This window comes from Mytilus galloprovincialis, chromosome 4, assembly GCF_965363235.1.
Source record: "Mytilus galloprovincialis chromosome 4, xbMytGall1.hap1.1, whole genome shotgun sequence".
Lineage (NCBI taxonomy): Eukaryota > Metazoa > Mollusca > Bivalvia > Mytilida > Mytilidae > Mytilus > Mytilus galloprovincialis.
The window spans coordinates 68,719,257-68,743,066 of NC_134841.1; the positions used below are offsets into that span (position 1 = coordinate 68,719,257).

Here is a 23,810-nt window from a genome sequence, read left to right on the forward strand (position 1 = left end):
AACTAATGTTGGAATGTCAGGATTCATTTATGGGATTTAATCTGTTTTGTTAAATGACAAGAAATCAATGTATTTCTGTTTTATATTTATAGTTACCCGTAAATGTGTTTGAATGTAACTTGTTATAGTCTTGTTTAATTTATTAATAAAATCTTAATTATAAAATCAGAATTAGTGATGGTCTTTCCTTAAAAGTTACTCAGTGATCCGAATTTTTATAGAACAAAAGAATTTCTTTATAATATAAGCAATATATTAAGTGATGGTCTTTCCTTAAAAGTTACTAAGTGATCCGAATTTTTATAGAACAAAAGAATTTCTTTATAATATAAGCAATATATTAGTTTTGAGCTTAATCACTTCTGTCATAGTTAAGAACACATGTGAATAAAATAGGTAATGAATTATACTTACTCTTAACCTCAAATCTGAAAAAAAAACTTTATTCTCTGAAGAAAAAGGAATAAAGTGTATGCACTAATTGCTTAACTGTTGATTGCACTTACTTGTTTTTTCTGACCACTTCTTGTCTTTATTCTAAAAAACAATTAGGTTATATAAAAGTCACTGATCAACAACTGTCTATTGCAAATTGGAAATACAAAATCTGATATCAATGAAATGACCTCGCTGAATTATACGGTCTAACAGAAATCCTGATCTACATTATGGCAATCACCATTTCAGATTAGCTCATGTCTGGCAGATACAATCATTGCTGGACCCCTAGGTAATACTACATATATTGTATTTCTTTTTTTAAATTCATTTTTCAACTCATACTAACAGATAAAAAAAAATTGAAAAAGGATTCACTGCAGAGCTTTGAACTATGTACTATCTTACTGTTTGTATCAGGAAATTACCTGAATATTCTTATATTGGAGTCTACTGTATAAAGCAGGTTAAGATGTTTTTTTAAACAAAAAAAAATTGTACAGAAAAACTATTCAATGATAGATGGTTTTTTTAAAAAAAATTAAGTTCCCATTGATTCAACTCCACAAAGAACAAACTGATTCATGGAAAATAAATGATTTATATCAACATCCTGTTGATAGGTTTAATACATATTGAAAACAGGATAGTTATTCTTAAGTTTAATGAATCTGTAAACTTACTGTAAAGTTGTTATGGGAATTACTGAATATGGCCGTCTTTTCTGTCCCTCACATTTTCCATTTGTTTTCTTGTAAGGTCTTTTCCAAATGCTTTTCTTGTTCAATTTGTCAATCTTCAGAGAAGGAAGCTTTACTGCTAAAAATAAAGAATATTTATTCGAGTTCACAACTCTTCAAAACATTTTAACATAAGTAAGCCATACATCTATTTCATTCAAACTGTGTATTATTTGTCCATAATGATAATGATATTGATTGGAATGATAAGAAAGGGATAATAAAAAAATTAGTTTCAGAGAAACCAACAATATTAATGCAGAAAGAATATTAAGGCAAATTTAAATGTAGGTTTTTTTTTTCAAGAATTTATAGTAGTCTTTAGAAGACAATAAGTCTTCAAAAATAATTTCTTTTATCAGAAATGCAAATGTTTATGAGATTCCTGCTTTTAAATAACAGCTGCAATAAAAGATGAACTAGAGGCTTTGAAGGCCATGTGTCATTCGTCTATATCTACTTGCATCTTCAACTGTGGACACCACTAGAACATAAGGCCATGTTCACACCATACGCAGTGTACAGTAAACATGTTTACCTTTGGTTTAATGTAATGTACACTAGTTTCACATTAAATTTGTTCACATCTATACACCTTGTTTAGCTACCTGTACATAGAATTTGTTCACACTTGTAAACTATATGTCATTTAAATGTCCATTACGTAGAACCAAATTCAAATTTTCAAACAACTTTTCTAGTCTAGAAGTTAGGGAAGACCATTTGACTTGAAAAAAAGGGGAATGGATTTTTCGACAATTTGTTTTTTTTTAAATGGAGTCATGCAGATGATTATATATATAATTGGAATGAACAAATATTCTGAATCCAAAGTTTCCCCATACATTATAGTGTTAAATATTGAATAGGTACCATTGAAAAAAAACTTAATATAAAAATTAGTTTAGATCTCACGCGAAAAAAAAATCGGACTCAGAACCACCACCCCCCCCCTTTTTTTTTAAGTAAAGTGGTTGTTCCTTTAAGAAAGTTATTTTGGATGACTTGCCGTAGTTAATAGATATCTCGATTAAGCATTAAAAACGTAGGCTGCATCAGCGTGCTTACATACGAAGAAAAATAATTGCGCTCTTAAGGATCACTACATATCTATCTTTTTTGTATGTTTCAAATGGTATTTTTTTCTCTAAGGAGTATTTGGCAAAGAGAGGGAGTAATGTTTTTCTAATTCAGGGATGATTCCAGGTGTTTTCAAATGGGTCCCTAGAACATCAAATTGGGAATTTTTATTCTATTTGGGAATTTTTTAAGCATAAAATCTAAGACGAAATAACATTATTTTCCTGTAAAAACGGAAAATGTATATCATTAAGTTTAACCTGTACACTGATGTTCATGTAAGTTGTAACATTTTGAATAATTATGGATGGGCTACTGTTATTACATGAATATCATTGAACATGATGCACTAGTCTGCTAGTCATTGCTAGTCTATCATCTTAGCTATAGTTACGTAGGCCTATTACAAAAAATATATTTCAGCTAACATAAAGCACTGAAAAAAATCATTCATCGGGTATTTTTTCCACAGCAGGTCATCTCTATAAATTTACCTTGATTCAAATGGATTTCTAATTGAACTGGTCAATTGTCGAATTCAGAAAAGCAATTACAAATTGAAAGTTCATATACTTAATTGATAAGATATTTAAAGCATTAAACTAGTGTTCTTTAAAATTATTTGGATCATATTCAAAACTTTTGAAATAGTTCCATAATGATGACATCGTATTTCATGAATGGTCTATCATCAACATTATTTTCAAAAAACGGTCAAACTTTTGTCTTTTGAGGAAATAATTTCTTTTTCAAAACAAGTTTTCATCATATTATATAACCGGCTCTGCTGGGCGATCTGCTTTTACGAGATCGGTGACCATTAAACTTTATCCATCAATGTTATATCAAAATTTAAATTTGCTCTCTGCCGAGGTCTGCTTTGACACCCATTTTTATCAACCTGCTGGGCGATCTGCTTTTACAAGATCGAATACTCCCATAACATATTAATCAATTGAATTCGGCTGCTAAAATTGTTTGCCACATGTTGACATAATTAAATCGTTGTTACAAACTATGAAAAATTATAGTTGCCTTAATCGGTGAGAGAAACTTTTCCAGAAATATCGATTTTTATTTTATTTTCCTGAATTGGGAATTCATTTTCATGTACATTTTTTTGGGGCCGCTGGCCGATTTAAGGGCCGCCCAGCGGCCCTAAACTATATAGTGGAATCATCCCTGTAATTGTATTTTAGCAGATCTGAGATACTACACAAACAAACAATCAACCTCACCCTTTTTCAGTAATGCATTTATGAGTGAATCGTTGTTTGATTTAATACCAGTGGCAAATATTTCTGTCAATGTGTACGTCCAGTCTAAAGGCCCTTGGGCTGATATTGGTGTCTCGGGATGATACGACATATGATACGGATTTTGCCATGTTTTATACACTTTATCATATATTTCAACAGGAGAGTTATATTATATGGACTGTTCACTGGGTTACCTTCAGTTCTACTTTTGTCTTGTTTTAAAAGCCTTAAAAGAACTGCTCAATTACTTATCCAAAGCACCTGGGTTACCTTACAATTTGTGTGATATTGTTTTAAAAATATTTTGTTAATTGTTGTATTTTTTTGTGTGTTTTGTATTTTTTACAGTACCTTTTTTGAGGAAAAATATTTCTTAAGCTTACATAAATAAAAACTGACTATGTAAAAAAAAAGTAGGGGTGTGATTAAGGGTAAAGGTGTGGTAAAGGGTATGCGATAAAGGGTGCACATCAAAGTTGCGCGATATAGATTAAACAGCAAGCTATTTATCACATATTCAAAACTACTGTATTTACTACTAAACATATGATAAAGTGTTTTTATAACAAATATATATATCAAGTTTAGACAAATATTTCTGTAAAGAACTTTATTAATAAGTGTTATAAGTATAAATTTTATATAAAAACCGTTTTTTTAAATATACATGGGAAAATTATAAGTTCTGAATGCCTAGTTCTGTGTACACTTAACCTACACAAGGCCTACATGGACTATCGACTGCATGTAGACAAAACATGATTTAAACTACATGTAAACATTGAGTTTTATCAATGGGAACGTAATTATGTTTAGTTTATTTGTGAGCTACACTAACACAACACAGAGTTTAGGTCAATGTGAACACAGCCTTATTCATGACTATAATCTTTTCTCTTTTTAAATTGTATTGCCATTCATATTACTAGTTTAATTTCTCTCTTTCTTTTATAAAAAAAAATCCAAAACACAAAAAATATTATTTTAGGGCAATAACACCTGACAATTTCAGCAATGCTGACTAACTTGTAGAACTTGTCTTACTGCTCATTTTTAATAATATTTTGAAGTTTCTATCTATTTATATAATTGGTAAAAATCATCAGAAAAGAGTAATAACTCAAATCAAGAATCAACTAACGATCTTGGCCATTTTAATAATTTATGGATCTAGTGCTGCTGATCATTCTTGCTATTAAATTGAATTTTCTATCCATCTATTATAGTTACCAAGATAATCAGCAAAAATGAAGAAGAAAAAAATCGTACTTTGTCATTTCAGGGTAAAAAATCCAAAAGATAAAAATATGCTGTTTTGATGTAAATGCACAGTAGGCAGATCTCAACATTTTGAAAAAATCTTACCTTTTACTATTAAAAAACGTTTTTCAATAGAGTCTAATATATTCTCATTGTATTCTATGAGTTCTATAATTTTAAAGTTACTAGTTATAGTTGTCACAATAACTAAGCTGTACCAATTTAACTGAGAATGTTCTTCTGCTTATAAAAAATGAGAAAATTGTCCAACAGTTATGTCAGTAAAAAATGTTTAACAGCCCAGCTATATACTGATACCATGTTTACATTCACTGCACCAGTGCATTATACCTTTTTTTTTCAAAAGCACAAACAATAGTTGTATTTCTATTAACCCATCATTTTTAGTGACATACTTGCATTTATCAAGATTTTGAAATCTTCCATAATTAAGGATGTTTGCTACTCTGTTTAAAAATAACAAGCTTTTTAAAAGACTGTTATGAATTGATAGTATATAAATAAAGAAAAAATAAAAGCAGAAAAAATGGAGGGTCCGTGTGCTTGTTTTCGAGATATAAGCCATAGAAAATTTGGCGGGAAATAATTCTCTCTAGATTTTTCATACATTTAACATTGACACCTTTTTTGGTTCAAAAACTATGAAAAAATAACAACGATTTTATAAGATTTTGAAATATGGCTTTTTGAACTTTATGTAACAAAATTATGAATAGAAAAGTAGGGGTTAATGGGCAAAATTTTTAATGGCAATACAAGGATAAAACCAGAGGATTCCGAAAATCTGGCAAAAATTCATAAAGTAGAGGAGCAAACATTCTAAAACTGCAAAATTAAAACAACATCGAACATCGGAAAAATTCATCATCTGTAAATTCATTGCTACGAAAGTATATAAAGGAAATATAAATTTGTTGCAAATTTTGATGCTTTTTCAGATAAGCCTAACATTGTTTTACTTCACTGGATTCCTTAGACAGTGAGAAATGATATATCTTTTTTTTCTTCAAGTTTTTGGCCTTAGTTAAAAGTCCAATCTTTAAAATATATTAGGTAATCAAGTCTTTTTCTATATATTTTACATAACTTTATGTATTTCAAATATATCTATATCATGTAACATATGTCCTTCTTTCCCTTTTCCCTATGAAAATTTTGATGTCTTTTTGATTGCAAAATTTGATGGGTCATTACTGGTCCTTTATCTTGAACTAGCAGAGTGAATATGACTAGGCATATTCAAATATAACTTATTTAAGCCCATTTATTTAAATTTTCTCAATAATTTTTTACCTGTTGTTTGTCTGCTAGTTAAATTCTTTTTCACTACATCACTATATAGCGCTTCATTTTCTTTCTTTTCCTTGATAGATTGTTTGCTTGTTCTGGCTTTCTCAATAGCTTTCACTGTAAAACAAAAGTTCTAAATTACCAGTAAGGCCTGAATCTTTAACAATACTCATAATAATATGATAGATTAACTATAGTATAACAATAAACACTCTTAAAATAAACAACCTGATGTTTGTTATACTTATGACATATGTTGAATTGTTCATGTTTGTTATACTTATGACATATGTTGAATTGTTCATGTTTGTTGTTATACTTGTGACATATGTGGAATTGTTCATGTTCGTTATAACTATGACATTTGTTGAATTGTATATGTTTGTTATACTAGTGACATTTGTTGAATTGTTCATGTTTGTTATACTTATGTTCATTATCAGGTTGTTATATATATACTTATAACTTATGTTCATTATCAGGTTGTTATACTTATAACTTATGTTCATATTTTCAAGGTTACCTATTTAACACTGTAATTAAATCTTTAAATATTGTTATATTTGGTATAAATATTGATTTTGTTATCAGCAAATTAGACCAACTTGTAACTACACATAGCTAGGTACTTTCACTGTAAAACAACCAGTTGATACATATAGTTTTGCACTGCACAACTGCCTGAAAACAAGAATGTGTCCAAAGTACACAGATGCCCCACTCGCACATTATTTTCCGTATTCAATGGACCATAAAATTGGGTAAAAAATCGAATTTGGGATTAAAATTAGAAAGATGATACTAAGTTTCAAGTTGATTGAATCATCAAAAACTACCTTGACCAAAAACTTTCACCTGAAACTAGCACTTTCATTTTATATGTTCAGTGGACCGTCAAATTGAGGTTCAAAGTATAATTTGGCTAAAAAATTAGAAAGATCATATCATAAGCAACAACTGTACTAAGTTTCAAGTTGATTGGACTTCAGCTTCATAATAGACAAAAACTACCTTGACAAATTTTTTTTTACCTGAAGCAGGACAGGGATGAGCGTAGGTAGAGCATAAAAGTATTCAACACAAAAAGTACACAGAAAAGAGCTATGTTATAGTGGGACAGTAGTAGCAACTCACACAAAAAAAATAGCTGAAAAATTTAAATTAAGCCTCAGTCCCACTAGACCACGATCTCACCACACTCACCGCGATCTAAATTAAATTCAGATCGTGGTACGGTCGCGGTATGAGCGGCATAAAAATGTAAATTTTTGTTGCTTTCACGATGCTACTACGTCCTCATTACGCTTCTTCAACGATCCCGCTACGATTATAACACGTTCTCACCGCGCTTATTCTGCGACCATACTACGCTTATCAAGATCTTTCTACGCTCATCACATTCTCACTACGACCATACCACAAGTTATCCAATTGCAACACGATCTTACCACACTTCTACTGCGATTATAGCACGTTCTTACCACGATGTGGTATGAGTGCCAATGAGACAACTCTCAATCCAAGTAACAATTTTTAAAAGTAACAATTATAGGCCAAGATACGACCTTCAACACGGAGCCTTGGCTTACACCGAACAGCAAGATATAAAAGGCCCCAAAAATTGCTAGTGTAAAACTGTTCAAACGGGAAAACCAACGGTCTAATCAATATGAAAACAAGAAGCATGGTTGAACCGTTAGAGAAAATGGACAAGAAGTCCCAATTACATACAGACAAACAAACCCTGGAGAAAATTAATATATTTTATTGGAAAATGACAATGAGAATAATGGTCGTAGTATGAACGTAGTCAGGTCGTGAGAAGAGCGTGATGAGGACGGCAAGGGCGTGCTAGAATCGTACTATGGTCGTAAACAGTGTGGTATAGTCGTAGTGGAAGCGTAGTTTGGTCACGGTGAGAACGTGATGATCGTAGTAAAGTCGTAATAACGTCGCAATGAGATCGTAGCGCAGTTTCTCCGAATAGAATCACGCTTTCGCTACGCTCTCACTACGATGGTACAGCGACCTTTGCGATCTTACTACGATCTTAGTGCGCTTTCACTACGCTTCTACTACGACCTGATTTGGCCACGACTGCACCACGATTATTTTGAACATGTTCAAAGTTGGCCACGCTCATCACGATCTTGAAGACCTCACCACGACCATGATACAACCCTACTGCGATCTAGTGCGAGCATGGCCTAGTAGGACTGGGGTATTAGCAGTTTCAGAAAGATCATAATTATACTTACATTCAGGTATTGTCTGGATACTATAAAAATGCTTATTTTTGCCCTTTTTTGGCCCTTTATACATTAACTGTTGGAACCAAAACCCCCCAAATAAATCCCAGCCTTCCTTTTATGATTTCAAACCTCGTGTTAAAATTTCATATATTTCTATTTACTAATACTAAAGTTATTATCCAGAAACCAATGGTCTTATAGCTAAATTATAAGCTGACACCAATGCTAACAACAATTTGGACCATAACTTCCAAAATCAATCCAAAAATGTTTTGAACCATATATAAACTAAAGGCTCACAAGAGCCTGTGTCGCTCACCTGATTCTATACTTGGGATTTTGAAAAAAATATTAAAAACTGTGAAAAAATTGTAACAGATACTTAAAATGATGTTTTAGGCCAAATTTGATTAAATATTGTTATGTTTGATCAGTAGTTCTCTTAAAGAAGACATTTGTATGTATTTCCCATAGGATCCCATATTAAACTAAGTCCCCCGTTGGTGGCCATCTTGAATAATGGAACGGCTACAAAGTAACAACACTTTGTTTAGTACCTCATAAGGAACATTCATGATACATTTGGTTTCATTCCATTCAGTGGTTCTTCAAAAGAAGACATTTGTATGGATTTCCCATAGGGTCCTATGTTAAACAAGGTCCCGCCCCCTGGTGGCCATCTTGGATAATGGATCGGCTACAAAGTAAGAACACTTGGTCAGCACCTCATAAGGAACATTCATGCCATGTTTGATTTCATTCCATTCCTTGCTTCTCTAAGAAGACATTTGTATGTATTTCCCATAGGGTCCTATGTTAAACTAAGTCCCTGCTGGCAGCCTGATCTTATATAATTGATCGGCTACAAAGTAAGAACACTTGGTCAGCACCTCATAAGGAACATTCATGCCATGTTTGATTTCATTCCATTCCTTGCTTCTCTAAGAAGACATTTGTATGTATTTCCCATAGGGTCCTATGTTAAACTAAGTCCCTGCTGGCCGCCATCTTATATAATGGATAGGCTACAAAGTAAGAACACTTGGTCAGCACCTCATAAGGAACATTCATGCTATGTTTGGTTTCATTCCATTTAGTGGTTCTCTAAAAGAAGACATTTGCATGTATTTCCCATAGGTAATATGTTAAACTAAGTCAGCCATCTTAGATGATGGATCAGCTACAAAGTAACAACACTTAGTAAGCATCTATATATCTCATAAGGAACATTCATGCTATGTTTGGTTTCATTCCATTCAGTGGTTCTTCAAAAGAAGACACTTGTATGGATTTCCCATAGGGAACTATGTTAAACTAAGTCCCCTGCTAGTGGCCATCTTGGATGATGGACCAGCTACAAAGTATCAACACTGGGTCAGCATCTGATAAAAAACATTCATGCCATGTTTGGTTTTCTTTCCGTTCAACGGTTCTCTAAAAGAAGACAATTGTATGTATTTCCCATATGGTCCTATGTTAAACTTAATTCCCCCCAGGCAGCCATCTTGGATGATGGATCCGTTACAAAGTAGTAACACTTGGTCAATACCTCATAAGGATCATTCATGCTATGTTTGGTTCCATTTCATTCAGTGGTTCTCTAGAAGATGTTCAAAATGTCGACAATGACGAACGCCAAGTGATGAGAAAAGCTCACTTGGCCCTTTGAGCCAGGTGAGCTAAAAACAAAATTCCTAAACTTTGAATGAGAAAGTTAGAACATAATATAATATTGTTTTCCCATATTATCAATGGAGATTTTTTATTTATTGATCAAGTCATGCGAGTAAAAAAACTGGTATCAAGATAGTGCAAGAAAATGATAACACTGGATTAATTTGGTGTTTATGTTAATTGCACTTTTCTGATCATGTCTTTTAAAAGTTACAGATAATTTAAATTTAACTTAATCACTCAGGAATTAAAAAAACCCAATTCAGCCTTTAATTTTGAATGAACTCAGACAGAACTTCAATTTACCTGGCTTTTGATGTTGAACAACAGGAGACTCTACCTCGGCTGCTGGTCCTTTACCAACTTTGTTTTCAGCACTGACACTACATACATAATGTTTGTCCAGCTTCAGATTCTTAATGGTATAGGAGGTGACAAATGATCTGCCTCGTCCAATCTTTTTCCAGTCATCAGAATCAACCATTTTCAGGGAAATATTGTACCCAGTAACCTTTGAATCGCCAATTGCCTTTGGCCTTGTCCATTCCAAAGTCAACTTGTCATTGGTCCTTGTCTTCACCTTCAAATTTGCAGGTGCTTGTGGTACCTCTGTTGTAAATGGAGATTAAATATTTAGTTGATTTCTTATCTTAAATTCAAACACATAAGTATGAAGCAGGGGAACTAGAGTCTCTAACAAGGTGGGCTTTCTCACCTGCATCTTCAACAATAGCAATTTTTGTTTAAAATTAGAGGCTAGCTCTCATGAGCCTGTGTTGCTTAAAATCTTCTGTGGTTTTGGAAATCATGTAAAATAAGGTTTAAATCTTAATAAATAGTATAAGATACCCTAATAACTAAATTAAAAAAGGTTATCCCACTAGTATCTCGACTTAGACAATACTTACTGAAGACCCCTTATCATTATTTAACAATTTTCCCTTACACCTCAATAATAAATCCCTGTGTACTTTTGTACTTTATTCGAATAGATTGCCATGTTAGTTGGATGGCATTGTGGCTTAGTTTTATTCTAATTGGCCCTGTAGATTAACTAGAGAATATTTTGGTAAAAGAAAAAATTGCGAAATTCACTTTATAAAGCAATACAATTTAAGGGGTCAATTGAATATCTTTGTCATATCAACATATTTTTAGATCTTATATACATTATCTTTGTCTATAATAAGATATTAGATAATAACCAAAAACTGCTTAATTTCCTTAAAATTACAAATTCAGGGGCAGTTATATCCAACAAAATAAACTCATCATAGATACCAGGACTAAATTTTGTATATACCCCAGACACACGTTTCGTCTACAAAAGACTCATCAGTGACGCTCTAATCCAAACAAGAGGCTCTCAAGACCCTGCATCTCTCACCTTAAATTTTTTGCTTAAATCTTCCATCAATGATTATTTTGGGTTTTCAATTTATATAAATGGTTCTTCGATTCTGTCATATCTTCTTCAAAAGCAAAAACAAGAGTGGACACACTGAAATGTCTCGTTTGTCTCGTGTTCATAATATAATTTATGATGAAAGTATAAAAAAAACATTGTATACCCCAAGCATTACATTATTGCTGTTTACAGTTTATCTCTATCTATAATAATATTCATGATAATAACCAAAAACAGCAAAATTTCCTTAAAATAACCAATTCAAAGGCAGCAACCTAACAATCAGTTGTCTGATTCATCTGAAAATTTCAGGGCAGATATATCTTGACCTGATAAACAATTTTACCCCCATGTCAGATTTGCTCTAAATGCTTTGGTTTTTGAGTTATAAGCTAAAAACTGCATTTTACCCCCTATGTTCTATTTTTAGCCATGGTGGCCATCTTGGTTGGTAAGCCGGGTCACCAGACACAATTTTTAAACTAGATACCCTAATAATAATTTTGGCCATGTTTGGTTAAATATGGCCCAGTAGTTTCAGAGGAGAAGATTTTTGTAAAAGATAACTAAGATTTACGGAAAATGGTTCAAAATTGACTATAAAGGGCAATAACTCCTAAAGGGGTCAACTGACCATTTCGGTCATGTTGACTTATTTGTGAATCTTACTTTGCTGAACATTTTTGCTGTTTACAGTTTATCTCTATCTATAATAATATTCATGATAATAACCAAAAACAGCAAAATTTCCTTAAAATAACCAATTCAAAGGCAGCAACCTAACAATCAGTTGTCTGATTCATCTGAAAATTTCAGGGCAGATAGATCTTGACCTGATAAACCATTTAACCTCATGTCAGATTTGCTCTAAATGCTTTGGTTTTTGAGTTATAAGCCAAAAACTGATCTAACCCCTATGTTCTATTTTTAGCCATGGTGGCCATCTTGGTTGGTTGGCCGGGTCAACCGACACAATTTTTAAACAAGTTACCCCAATGATGATTGTTGCCAAGTTTGGTTCAATTTGACCCAGTAGTTTCACAGAAGATTTTTGTAAAAGATAACTAAGATCTACGGAAAATGGTTAAAAATTGACTATAAAGGGCCATAACTCCTAAAGGGGTCAAATGACAATTTCGATCATGTTGACTTATTTGTAAATCTTACTTTGCTGAACATTTTTGCTGTTTACATTGTATCTCTATCTATAATAATATTCATGATAATAACCAAAAACAGCAAAATTTCCTTAAAATTACCAATTCAGGGGCAGCAACCTAACAACGGGTTGTCCGATTCATCTGAAAATTTCAGGGCAGATAGATCTTGACCTGATAAACAATTTTACCCCCTGTCAGATTTGCTCTAAATGCTTTCAATTGGTTTTTGAGTTATAAGCTAAAAACTGCATTTAACCCCTATGTTCTATTTTTAGCCATGGTGGCCATGTTTTTTGATGAAATGGGAATTAAAACACAAACTTTATTCTAGATACCCTAGGCATCAATCAGATGAAGTTTGGTTTGAATTGGTTCAGTAGTTTCAGAGGAGATCTTTGAAATAGTTTACGACGGACGGACGACGATGACGGACGGACGGACAGAAGACAACGGACGGACGGAAGACGACGGACGCCAAGTGATGGCAAAAGCTCACATTTCCTTTTTTCCTAAAAAGTTAAAAAGGCCAAATAAAGTAAAAAGTTGAAGAGCATTGAGGACCAAAATTTCCAAAAGTTTTGCCAAATACAGCCAAGGCAATCTATGCCTGAGGTAGAAAAGCCTTAGTATTTCAAAAATTCTAAATTCAAAACAAGGGGTTGTCTGATTAGTCTTAATTTTTCAGGGTTAATAGATCTTAATCTGATGATCATTTCTATCCCATGTCAGATTTGCTCTAAGTGCTTTAGTTTAATTGTTTACAAAAAAATGCATTTTACTCCTATGTCCATTTTTTAGCCATGTCTGTCATCTTGGTTGGCAGGCTGGATCATCTAACACATTTTTTTACCAAGATACCTTAATGATGATTGTAACGGGGTGGGGGTAACCCCCATAGACTCTCCCTATATTATTTCATTTGATGTGTTTTATTGTTCCATACAAGAATATATATGGTTTATGGTTGGGGATATGGACCGTTTACAAGTTTTCAAACAACAGGGGGTGGAGTGACCCCCTAGGGACTTCCCTTTTATTTCTTTTCATTTGTTTTATTGTCCCCTACAAGAATATATATGGTTTAGGGCTGGGGATCTGGACCGTTTACATTATAATAGCATATTCTCAAATTGAATGGGGTGGGGTGACCCCCAGGGACTTCTCTTTTATTTCATTAAATTTGTTTTATCATCTCATTCAAGAATATATATGGTTTAGGGGTGGGGATTTGGACTGTTTACAAGATAATAGCATATTCTCAAATATTAAGGGGATGGGAATGACCCCCAGGGATTCCCCCTTTATTTCATGTGATTTGTTTTATTGTCCTATGATCATTTCTGAAGACTGTGTGTGTTTATCACTTAAAGTTTACAAGTTATATTCATTTGAAAATTTTCGAAATTAAAATCCCATAGGGTTCTATAGTAAACCCCTCCCTTCTTTCGGCCTCTCAAAATACCTTAATAGACCCTAATGCACAAATTTGCTTTCTATCTTTCTATACGTAAAATAATATAGAGTAAAAAAGAGGAAAGATTTGAAAGCCACCATTGGTTGCAATTGACTGTTGAAACAATGTGACCATTAGTGCAGGTTTGACTGTATAGCTACATTCATCCCAAGCAGAATTTTCTAATCCTTTAAAAACACATTTTACTCAAATAGTTGTTACCTGCTATTGGTCGACTTGTTAAATTCCTTTTAAATTTATCACAATATAATACTTTATTTCCTCCTTTCTTATTCTTGAATGATGGTTGGCTAGGGCTGGCTTTCCCAATAGATTTCACTGTAAAACAAGAGTTTGTTGACACACAAATGTCTTCACTGATACAACTATTTTCAAAATAATAGGCAAAAATGCAAAAAGCTGATAATAAAAAAGTTATTTAGGACAATAACTTCAATAAAGGGCCAACTGACAATTTTGGGAATGTTCACTTATTTGTTTTAGATCTTGACTTTTTGATCATTTTGCCTATTAACATTTGCTTTCTACATGTATATATTTCTATGATTCTTAAAAAAAAAATAAGACAAAAGGAATAAAAAAGATATATTTTCTTTTAAGATCAATAACTTCAGTTTATTTAGAAGCGACTTATTGAAAATAACAATAACTAAACGGTACCAATTTGACTGAGAATGTTTTTCTACTGCTTATAAAAAATGAGAAAATTGTCCAACAGTAATGTGAGTTAATCAAGTCTTTTTTCTATATATTTTACATAACTTTATAATTTTCAAACATATCTATATCATGTAACATATGTCCTTTTTTCACTCTTCCCTATGAAAATTTTGATGTCTTTTTGATTGCACAATTTGATGGGTCATTACTGGTCCTTTATCTTGAACTAGCAGAGTGAATATGACTAGGCATATTCAAATATAACTTATTTAAGCCCATTTACTTAAATTTTCTCAATCATTTTTTACCTGTTGTTGGTCTGCTAGTTAAATTCTTTTTGACTACATCACTATATAGCGCTTTATTTTCTTTCTTATCTTTGATAGATTGTTTGCTTGTTCTGGCTTTCTCAATAGCTTTCACTGTAAAAAAAAAGTTCTAAATTACCAGTATGGCCTGAATTTTGAACAATAATCATGATAATATGATAGATTAACTATAGTATAATGATAAATACCCTTAAAATCAACAACCTGATGTTTGTTATACTTATGACATATGTTGAATTGTTCAAGTTTGTTATACTTATGACATATGTGGAATTGTTCATGTTTGTTATACTTGTGACATATGTTGAATTGTTCATGTTTGTTATACTTATGACATATGTTGAATTGTTCAAGTTTGTTATACTTATGACATATGTGGAATTGTTCATGTTTGTTATACTTGTGACATATGTTGAATTGTTCATGTTTGTTATACTTATGACATTTGTTGAATTGTTCATCTTTGTTATACTTCATAACGTTCATTATCAGGTTGTTATACTTATAACTTATGTTCATATTTTTAAGGTTACCTATTTAACACTGTAATTAAATCTTTAAATATTGTTTTATTTGGTATAAATATTGATTCTGTTATCAGCAAATTAGCCCAACTTGTAACTACACATAGGTACATTCACTTAAAACAACCAGTTGATACATATAGTTTTGCACTGCACAACTGCCTGAAAACAAGAATGTGTCCAAAGTACACAGATGCCCCACTCGCACATTATTTACCATATTCAATGGACCATGAAATTGGGTAAAAATCTAATTTGGCATTAAAATTAGAAAGATCATACCATATATAGGTACAGGTGTACTAAGTTTCAAGTTGACTGGACCTTAGCTTCATCAAAAACTACCTTGACAAAAAGATTTAACCTGAAGCAGGACAGGGACGAACGTAGGTTGGGAATAAAAGTATTCAACACAAAAAGTACACATAAAAGACTATGTTATAGTGGGACAGTAGTAGGAACTCACACAAAAAAATGGCTGAAAAATTTAAATAAGCAGTTTCAGAAAGATCATATTTATACTTACACCGATGCTAACAACAACATGGACAAGAGTTTGGACCATAACTTCCAAAATCAATCCAAAAATGTTTTGAACCATATATAAACTAGAGAATCTCAAGAGCTCACCTGATTCTATACTTGGAATTTTGAAATAATATTAACAAGTGAAACTGCGAGCTACTGCTCACTGATGATACCCCCGCCTCAAGTGGATAATACTAATAGTGTAAAAATATGCAAGTGTTCGGTAAACAGGAAGTTGTCGAGTGATGAATCTGAAAACGCATCACACAGTATAGCTGACTTATAAAAATCCTGAAACCAAATTTCAGAAATCCTTGTATTGTAGTTCCTGAGAAAAATGTGACGAAAATTTTTAACTTGGTTATCATGTGTAAAATCATACAAGTGTTCGGTTAACAGGAAGTTGTCAAGTGATGAATCTGAAAACGCATCACACGGTATAGCTGACTTATATAAATCCTGAAACCAAATTTCAGAAATCCTTGTATTGTAGTTCCTGAGAAAAATGTGACGAAAATTTTAAACTTGGCTATCATGTGTAAAATCAGACAAGTGTTTGGTAAACAGGAAGTTGTCAAGTGATGAATCTGAAAACGCATCACACAGTATGGCTGACATATATAAATGTTGATACCAAATTACAGAAAGGGTGGATGTGTAGTTCCTGAGAAAAATGTGACAAAAGTTTCATGGGACAGACTGACTGACGGACGGACTGATGGACGGACTGATAGACAGAGGTAAAACAGTATACCCCCCCTTTTTTAAAGCGGGGGTATAAAAATGTAAATTAAAAATTGTAACAGATACTTATAATGATGTTTTAGGCCAAATTTGATTTAATATTGTTATGTTTGATCATTAGTTCTCTTAAGGAAGACATTTGTAAGTAATTCCCATATAGGATCCCATGTTAAAATAAGTCCCCCAATGGCGGCAATCTTGAATAATGGAACAGCTACAAAATAACAACACATTGTTTAGTACCTCATAAGGAACATTCATGATAAATTTTGTTTCATTCCATTCAGTGGTTCTTCAAAAGAAGACATTTGTATGTATTTCCCATAGGGATCTATATTAAACTAGGTCCCACAAAGAAGACATTTGTATGTAATTCCCATAGGATCCCATGTTAAAATAAGTCCCCCAATGGCGGCAATCTTGAATAATGGAACGGCTACAAAATAACAACACATTGTTTAGTACCTCATAAGGAACATTCATGATAAATTTTGTTTCATTACATTCAGTGGTTCTTCAAAAGAAGACATTTGTATGTATTTCCCATAGGGATCTATATTAAACTAGGTCCCTGCTTGTGGCCATCTTATAAAATGGATCGGTTTCAAAGTAAGAACCAGGCCTCGACAATAACGCTTGTCCGATTGTGCGGTACCAGAGAGAAAAAAGGTCGGACAAGTAAAAGCTGGATCAAGCTTGTCCGTCGGGACAAGTACAATTATTCTGCAGAAAATAAATTTAATCCAACTTTGATGAACAAAGTAATTTATTATAAACAAAAACAAGAAAACAAATATTAATTTGACATGTTTCTGTATTCTGCTTATTCAAATGCAAAACCTTTTTCTTCAACATGTTTACTTGCAATCGATAATTTTTAACTGGTTCTTTGTCAGGTACTTTTTAACAGGTAAAAGGTATACTATTCTCAGAAAACAGTCTTACTGATCGGAATCAATGATACGCTTTGTACCAATTGTTTAAGAGACAGTTTGGCACCGTAGGAGACATATTTAGAAGACATGATTGATAGACAGTTTGACAAGGCAGGAGACATTTCAGGACCAAGACAAATCAGTACCTCATTTTTCTACCTTATTCTGTTCCTTATAATAAATACCATACCAGTAATTTTTTCACAAAAATATTTTTTTTTATTTACCATTAAATTCACAAAACTTAAAAAAACACCAAACAGAATACAAATCCAATGAGTGTTCAGGCCTATCAGATAGTGACTCATGATTAGAGTCTGATGAGACTAGCATTGATGGAAACTAGAACCTAATTCCTGTAATATGACTAGCTTCGCAGTTGTACTTGACTCATATTTTTGAAAAGTATTTTAAAAAAAATACATCAAATTCTGTTATATTGTTTAAATTCGTTTTGTTCCTTTAATCAACTAAAAATGTAAAAAAGGTTATTTTTAATAGAAATTTTTTGGACAAGTAACAATTTCATTCGGGCAAGTAAATTTTGGTATGTGCTTGTCCTACAGGACAAGTTGAAATTTTTTTTATTGAAGAGGCCTGAGAACACTTGGTCAACACCTCATAAGGAACATTCATGCTATGTTTGGTTTCATTCCATTTAGTGGTTTTCTAAAAGAAGACATTTGTAAGTATTTCCCATAGGGTACTAAGTTTAACTAAGTCCTCTGCTGGCAGCCATCTAATAGATGATGGATCTGCTACAAAGTAACAACACTTAGTAAGCATCTCATAAGGAACATTCATGCTGTTTGGTTTCATTCCTATCAGTGGTTCACTAAAAGGAGACATTTGTATGTATTTCCCATATATATATAGGGTCTTATGTTACACTAAGTCCCCTGTTAGTGGCCATCTTGGATGATGGATTGGTTACAAAGTAACAACACTTGGTAGGCATCTCATAAAGAACATTCATGCTATGTTTGGTTTCTTTCCATTCAGTGGTTCTCTAAAAGAAGACATTTGTATGTATTTTCCATAGGGTCCTATGTTAAACTTAGTCCCCTGCTGGCAGCCATCTTGGATAATGGATCAGCTACAAAGTAACAACACTTGGTCAACACCTCATAAGGATCATTCATGCTATGTTTGGTTCCATTTCATTCAGTGGTTCCCTAGAAGATGTTCAAAATGTGAAAAGTTACGCCGACAATGACGAACGCCAAGTGATGAGAAAAGCTCACTTGGCCCTTTAAGCCAGGTGAGCTAAAAACAAAATTCCTAAACTTTGAATGAGAAAGTTAGAACATAATATAATATTTTTTCCCCATATTTTCAATGGAGATTTTTTTTATTGATCAAGTCATGTGAGTAATAACTGGTATCAAAATAGTATAAGAAAATGATAATAACACTGGATTAATTTGGTGTTTACGTTAATTGCACTTTTCTGATCATGTCTTTTAAAAGTTACAGATAATTCAAATTTAACTTAATCACTCAGGAACTAAAAAAACCCAATTCAGCTTTTAATTTTGAATGAACTCAGACAGAACTTCAATTTACCTGGCTTTTGATGTTGAACAACAGGAGACTCTACCTCTGCTGCTGGTCCTTTACCAACTTTGTTTTCAGCACTGACACTACATACATAATGTTTGTCCAGCTTCAGATTCTTAATGGTATAGGAGGTGACAAATGATCTGCCTCGTCCAATCTTTTTCCAGTCATCAGAATCAACCATTTTCAGGGAAATATTGTACCCAGTAACCTTTGAATCGCCAATTGCCTTTGGCCTTGTCCATTCCAAAGTCAACTTGTCATTGGTCCTTGTCTTCACCTTCAAATTTGCAGGTGCTTGTGGTACCTCTGTTGTAAATGGAGATTAAATATTTAGTTGATTTCTTATCTTAAATTCAAACACATAAGTATGAAGCAGGGGAACTAGAGTCTCTAACAAGGTGGGCTTGCTCACCTGCATCTTCTTCAACAATAGCAATTTTTGTTTAAAATTAGAGGCTAGCTCTCATGAGCCTGTGTTGCTTAAAATCTTCTGTGGTTTTGGAAATCATGTAAAATAAGGTTTAAATCTTAATAAATAGTATAAGATACCCTAATAACTAAATTAAATAAACAGCTGCGCCATGAGCGCATGATACGCCCGACGTCTTGTGTAGTTTTATGTAATAATCATAAATAGTTTCTGAGGAAGTTTTAAGCAATAACCATTTATTGTTTTTGAGACACGGCGGGACATGTGAAACCCCCCCCCCCCCCCCACCCTGTTTTTTTTTACAAATATCACTAAAATAAAATTTTGAATCAAACCAAAAATTATACAGATCTTTAAATTAGTATAACAAAGAAGTGTGTACAGTTTCAAGCAATAATCATAAATTGTTTTTGAGATACGGTGCGACATGTAAAAAAAAAACCTCCCCTTTTTTACAAAATACTCAATAACTCAAAAATAAAATTTTGAGTCATCACCAAAAAGTATACAGATCTTTAAATTAATATAACAAAGAAGTGTGTAAAGTTTTAAGCAATAATCATAAATCGTTTTTGAGATACAGCACGACATGTAAAAAAAACCTCCCCCTTTTTTACAAAATACTCAATAACTCAAAAATGAAATTTTGAATCATCACCAAAAAGTATACAGATCTTTAGATTAATATAACAAAGAAGTGTGTAAAGTTTTAAGCAATAATCATAAATCGTTTTTGAGATACGGCGCGACATGTAAAAAAACCCTCCCCCTTTTTTATAAAATACTCAAAAACTCAAAAATGAAATTTTGAATCATCACCAAAAAGTATACAGATATTGAGATTAATATAACTAAGAAGTGTGTAAAGTTTTAAGCAATAATCAAGAAACGTTTTTGAGATACGGTGCGACATGTGAAAAAAAACACACCCCTGTTTTAGTTACAAAGTGCCGTAACTCAAAAAGTTTAAATCTTATTTTCACCAAAAAGTATACAGATCATTTGACCATCATAAGAAACAACTATTTTAAGTTTCATGAGATTTGGATAAGTCGTTCTCAAGTTACGGTGCGACATGTTTACGCCGGACAGACGGACAGACAGACGGACGGACGGACAGACGGACGGACGGACAGACACCGGACATTTGTATACCATAATACGTCCCGTCAAAATTTTGACGGGCGTATAAAAAGGTTATCCCACTAGTATCTCGACTTAGACAATACTTACTGAAGACCCCTTATCATTATTTAAATTAGTTTTCAAGTTATGACTACTTGAAATTGTTTTGATTTTTTTTAACAAATTTTCCCTTACACCTCAATAATAAATCCCTATGTACTTTATTCGGATAGATTGCCATGTTAGTTGGATGGCATGTGGCTTAGTTTTATTCTAATTGGCCCTGTAGATTAACTAGAGAACACGTTTCGTCTACAAAAGACTCATCAGTGACGCTTTAATCCAAACAAGAGGCTCTCAAGAGCCTGAATCGCTCACCTTAAATTTTTTGCTTAAATCTTCCATCAATGATTATTTTGGGTTTTCAATTTATATAAATGGTTCTTCGATTCTGTCATATCTTCTTCAAAAGTAAAAACAAGAGGACACACTGAAATGTCTCGTTTGTCTCGTGTTCATAATATAATTTATGATGAAAGTATAAAAAAACATTGTATACCCCAAGCATTACATTATTGCTGTTTACAGTTTATCTACATCTATAATAATATTCAAGATAATAACCAAAAACAGCAAAATTTCCTTAAAATTACCAATTCAGGGGCAGCAACCTAACAACGGGTTGTCCGATTTATCTGAAAATTTCAGGGGAGATATATCTTGACCTGATAAACAATTTTACCCCATGTCAGATTTGCTCTAAATGCTTTCAATTGGTTTTTGAGTTATAAGCTAAAAACTGCATTTTACCCCTATGTTCTATTTTTAGCCATGGCGGCCATGTTTTTTTTATGAAATGGGAATTAAAACACAAACTTTATTCTAGATACCCTAGGAATCAATCAGATGAAGTTTGGTTTGAATTGGTTCAGTAGTTTCAGAGAAGAAGATCTTTGAAATAGTTTACGATGGACGGACGACGACGACGGACGGATGGACGGAAGACGACGGACGCCAAGTGATGGCAAAAGCTCACATTTCCTTTTGGAAAGGTGAGCTAAAAAGTTAAAAAGGCCAAATAAAGTAAAAAGTTGAAGAGCATTGAGGACCAAAATTCCCAAAAGTTTTGCCAAATACAGCCAAGGCAATCTATGCCTGAGGTAGAAAAGCCTTAGTATTTCAAAAATTCTAAATTCAAAACAAGGGGTTGTCTGATTAGTCTTAATTTTTCAGGGTTAATAGATCTTAATCTGATGATCATTTCTATCCCATGTCAGATTTGCTCTAAGTGCTTTAGTTTCAGAATTGTTTACAAAAAAATGCATTTTACTCCTATGTCAATTTTTTAGCCATGTCTGTCATCTTGGTTGGCAGGCTGGATCATCTAACACATTTTTTTACCAAGATACCTTAATGATGATTGTAACGGGGTGGGGGTAACCCCCATGGACTCTCCCTATATTATTCATTTGATGTGTTTTATTGTTCCATACAAGAATATATATGGTTTATGGTTGGGGATATGGACCGTTTACAAGTTTTCAAACAACAGGGGACGGGGTGACCCCCTAGGGACATTTCTTTTCCTTTGTTTTATTGTCCCCTACAAGAATATATATGGTTTAGGGGTGGGGATCTGGACCGTTTACATTATAATAGCACATTCTCAAATTGAATGGGGTGGGGTGACCTCCATGGACTTCCCTTTTATTTCATTAAATTTGTTTTATAGTCCCATTCAAGAATATATATGGTTTAAGGGTGGGGATTTGGACTGTTTACAAGTTAATAGCATATTCTCAAGTATTAAGGAAGTGGGAATGACCCCCAGGGATTCCCCCTTTATTTCATGTCATTTGTTTTATTGTCCTATGATCATTTCTGAAGACTGTGTGTGTTTATCACTTAAAGTTTACAAGTTATATTCATTTGAAAATTTTCAAAAAAAAATTCCCATAGGGTTCTATAGTAAACCCCTCCCTTCTTTCGGCCTCCCAAAATACCTTAATAGACCCTAATGCACAAATTTGCTTTCTATCTTTCTATACGTAAAATAATATAGAGTAAAAAAAAAGAAAAGATTTGAAAGCCACCATTGGTTGCAACTGACTGTTGAAACAATGTGACCATTAGTGCAGGTTTGACTGTATAGCTACATTCATCCCAAGCAGAATTTTCTAATCCTTTAAAAACACATTTTACTCAAATAGTTGTTACCTGCTATTGGTCGACTTGTTAAATTCCTTTTAAATTTATCACAATATAATACTTTATTTCCTCCTTTCTTATTCTTGAATGATGGTTGGCTAGGGCTGGCTTTCCCAATAGATTTCACTGTAAAACAAGAGTTTGTTGACACACAAATGTCTTTACTGATACAACTATTTTCAAAATAATAGGCAAAAATGCAAAAAGCTGATAATAAAAAAGTCATTTAGGACAATAACTTCAATAAAGGGCCAACTGACAATTTTGGGAATGTTCACTTATTTGTTTTAGATCTTGACTTTTTGATCATTTTGCCTATTAAGATTTGCTTTCTACATGTATATATTTCTATGATTCTTAAAAAAAAATATAAGACAAAAGGAATAAAAAAGTTATATTTTCATTTAAGATCAATAACTTCAGTTTATTTAGAAGCGACTTATTGAAAATAACAATAACTAAAAGGTACAAATTTTACTGAGTATGTTTTTCTACTGCTTATAAAAAATGAGAAAATTGTCCAACAGTAATGTGAGTTAATCAAGTCTTTTTTCTATATATTTTACATAACTTTATAATTTTCAAACATATCTATATCATGTAACATATGTCCTTTTTTCACTCTTCCCTATGAAAATTTTGATGTCTTTTTGATTGCACAATTTGATGGGTCATTACTGGTCCTTTATCTTGAACTAGCAGAGTGAA

At 32.7% G+C, this 23,810-nt stretch overlaps 1 protein-coding gene across 1 annotated transcript in view; it reads right to left on the minus strand.

Annotated features, from left to right (window-relative positions):
- LOC143073743 (uncharacterized) overlaps positions 1 to 23,810 on the minus strand; it is a 92,591-nt gene that overhangs the window by 67,019 nt on the left and 1,762 nt on the right. Inside the window, exons 2-9 of the mRNA XM_076249501.1 lie at positions 23,112 to 23,228; positions 19,343 to 19,645; positions 15,025 to 15,138; positions 14,258 to 14,374; positions 10,321 to 10,623; positions 6,092 to 6,205; positions 1,122 to 1,257; positions 507 to 537 (exon numbers count right to left, since the gene is read on the minus strand). Coding sequence (XP_076105616.1) covers positions 507 to 537; positions 1,122 to 1,257; positions 6,092 to 6,205; positions 10,321 to 10,623; positions 14,258 to 14,374; positions 15,025 to 15,138; positions 19,343 to 19,520 — 993 coding nt within the window. The 5' untranslated portion in view covers positions 19,521 to 19,645; positions 23,112 to 23,228. The remainder of the gene's footprint in view (positions 1 to 506; positions 538 to 1,121; positions 1,258 to 6,091; positions 6,206 to 10,320; positions 10,624 to 14,257; positions 14,375 to 15,024; positions 15,139 to 19,342; positions 19,646 to 23,111; positions 23,229 to 23,810) is intronic.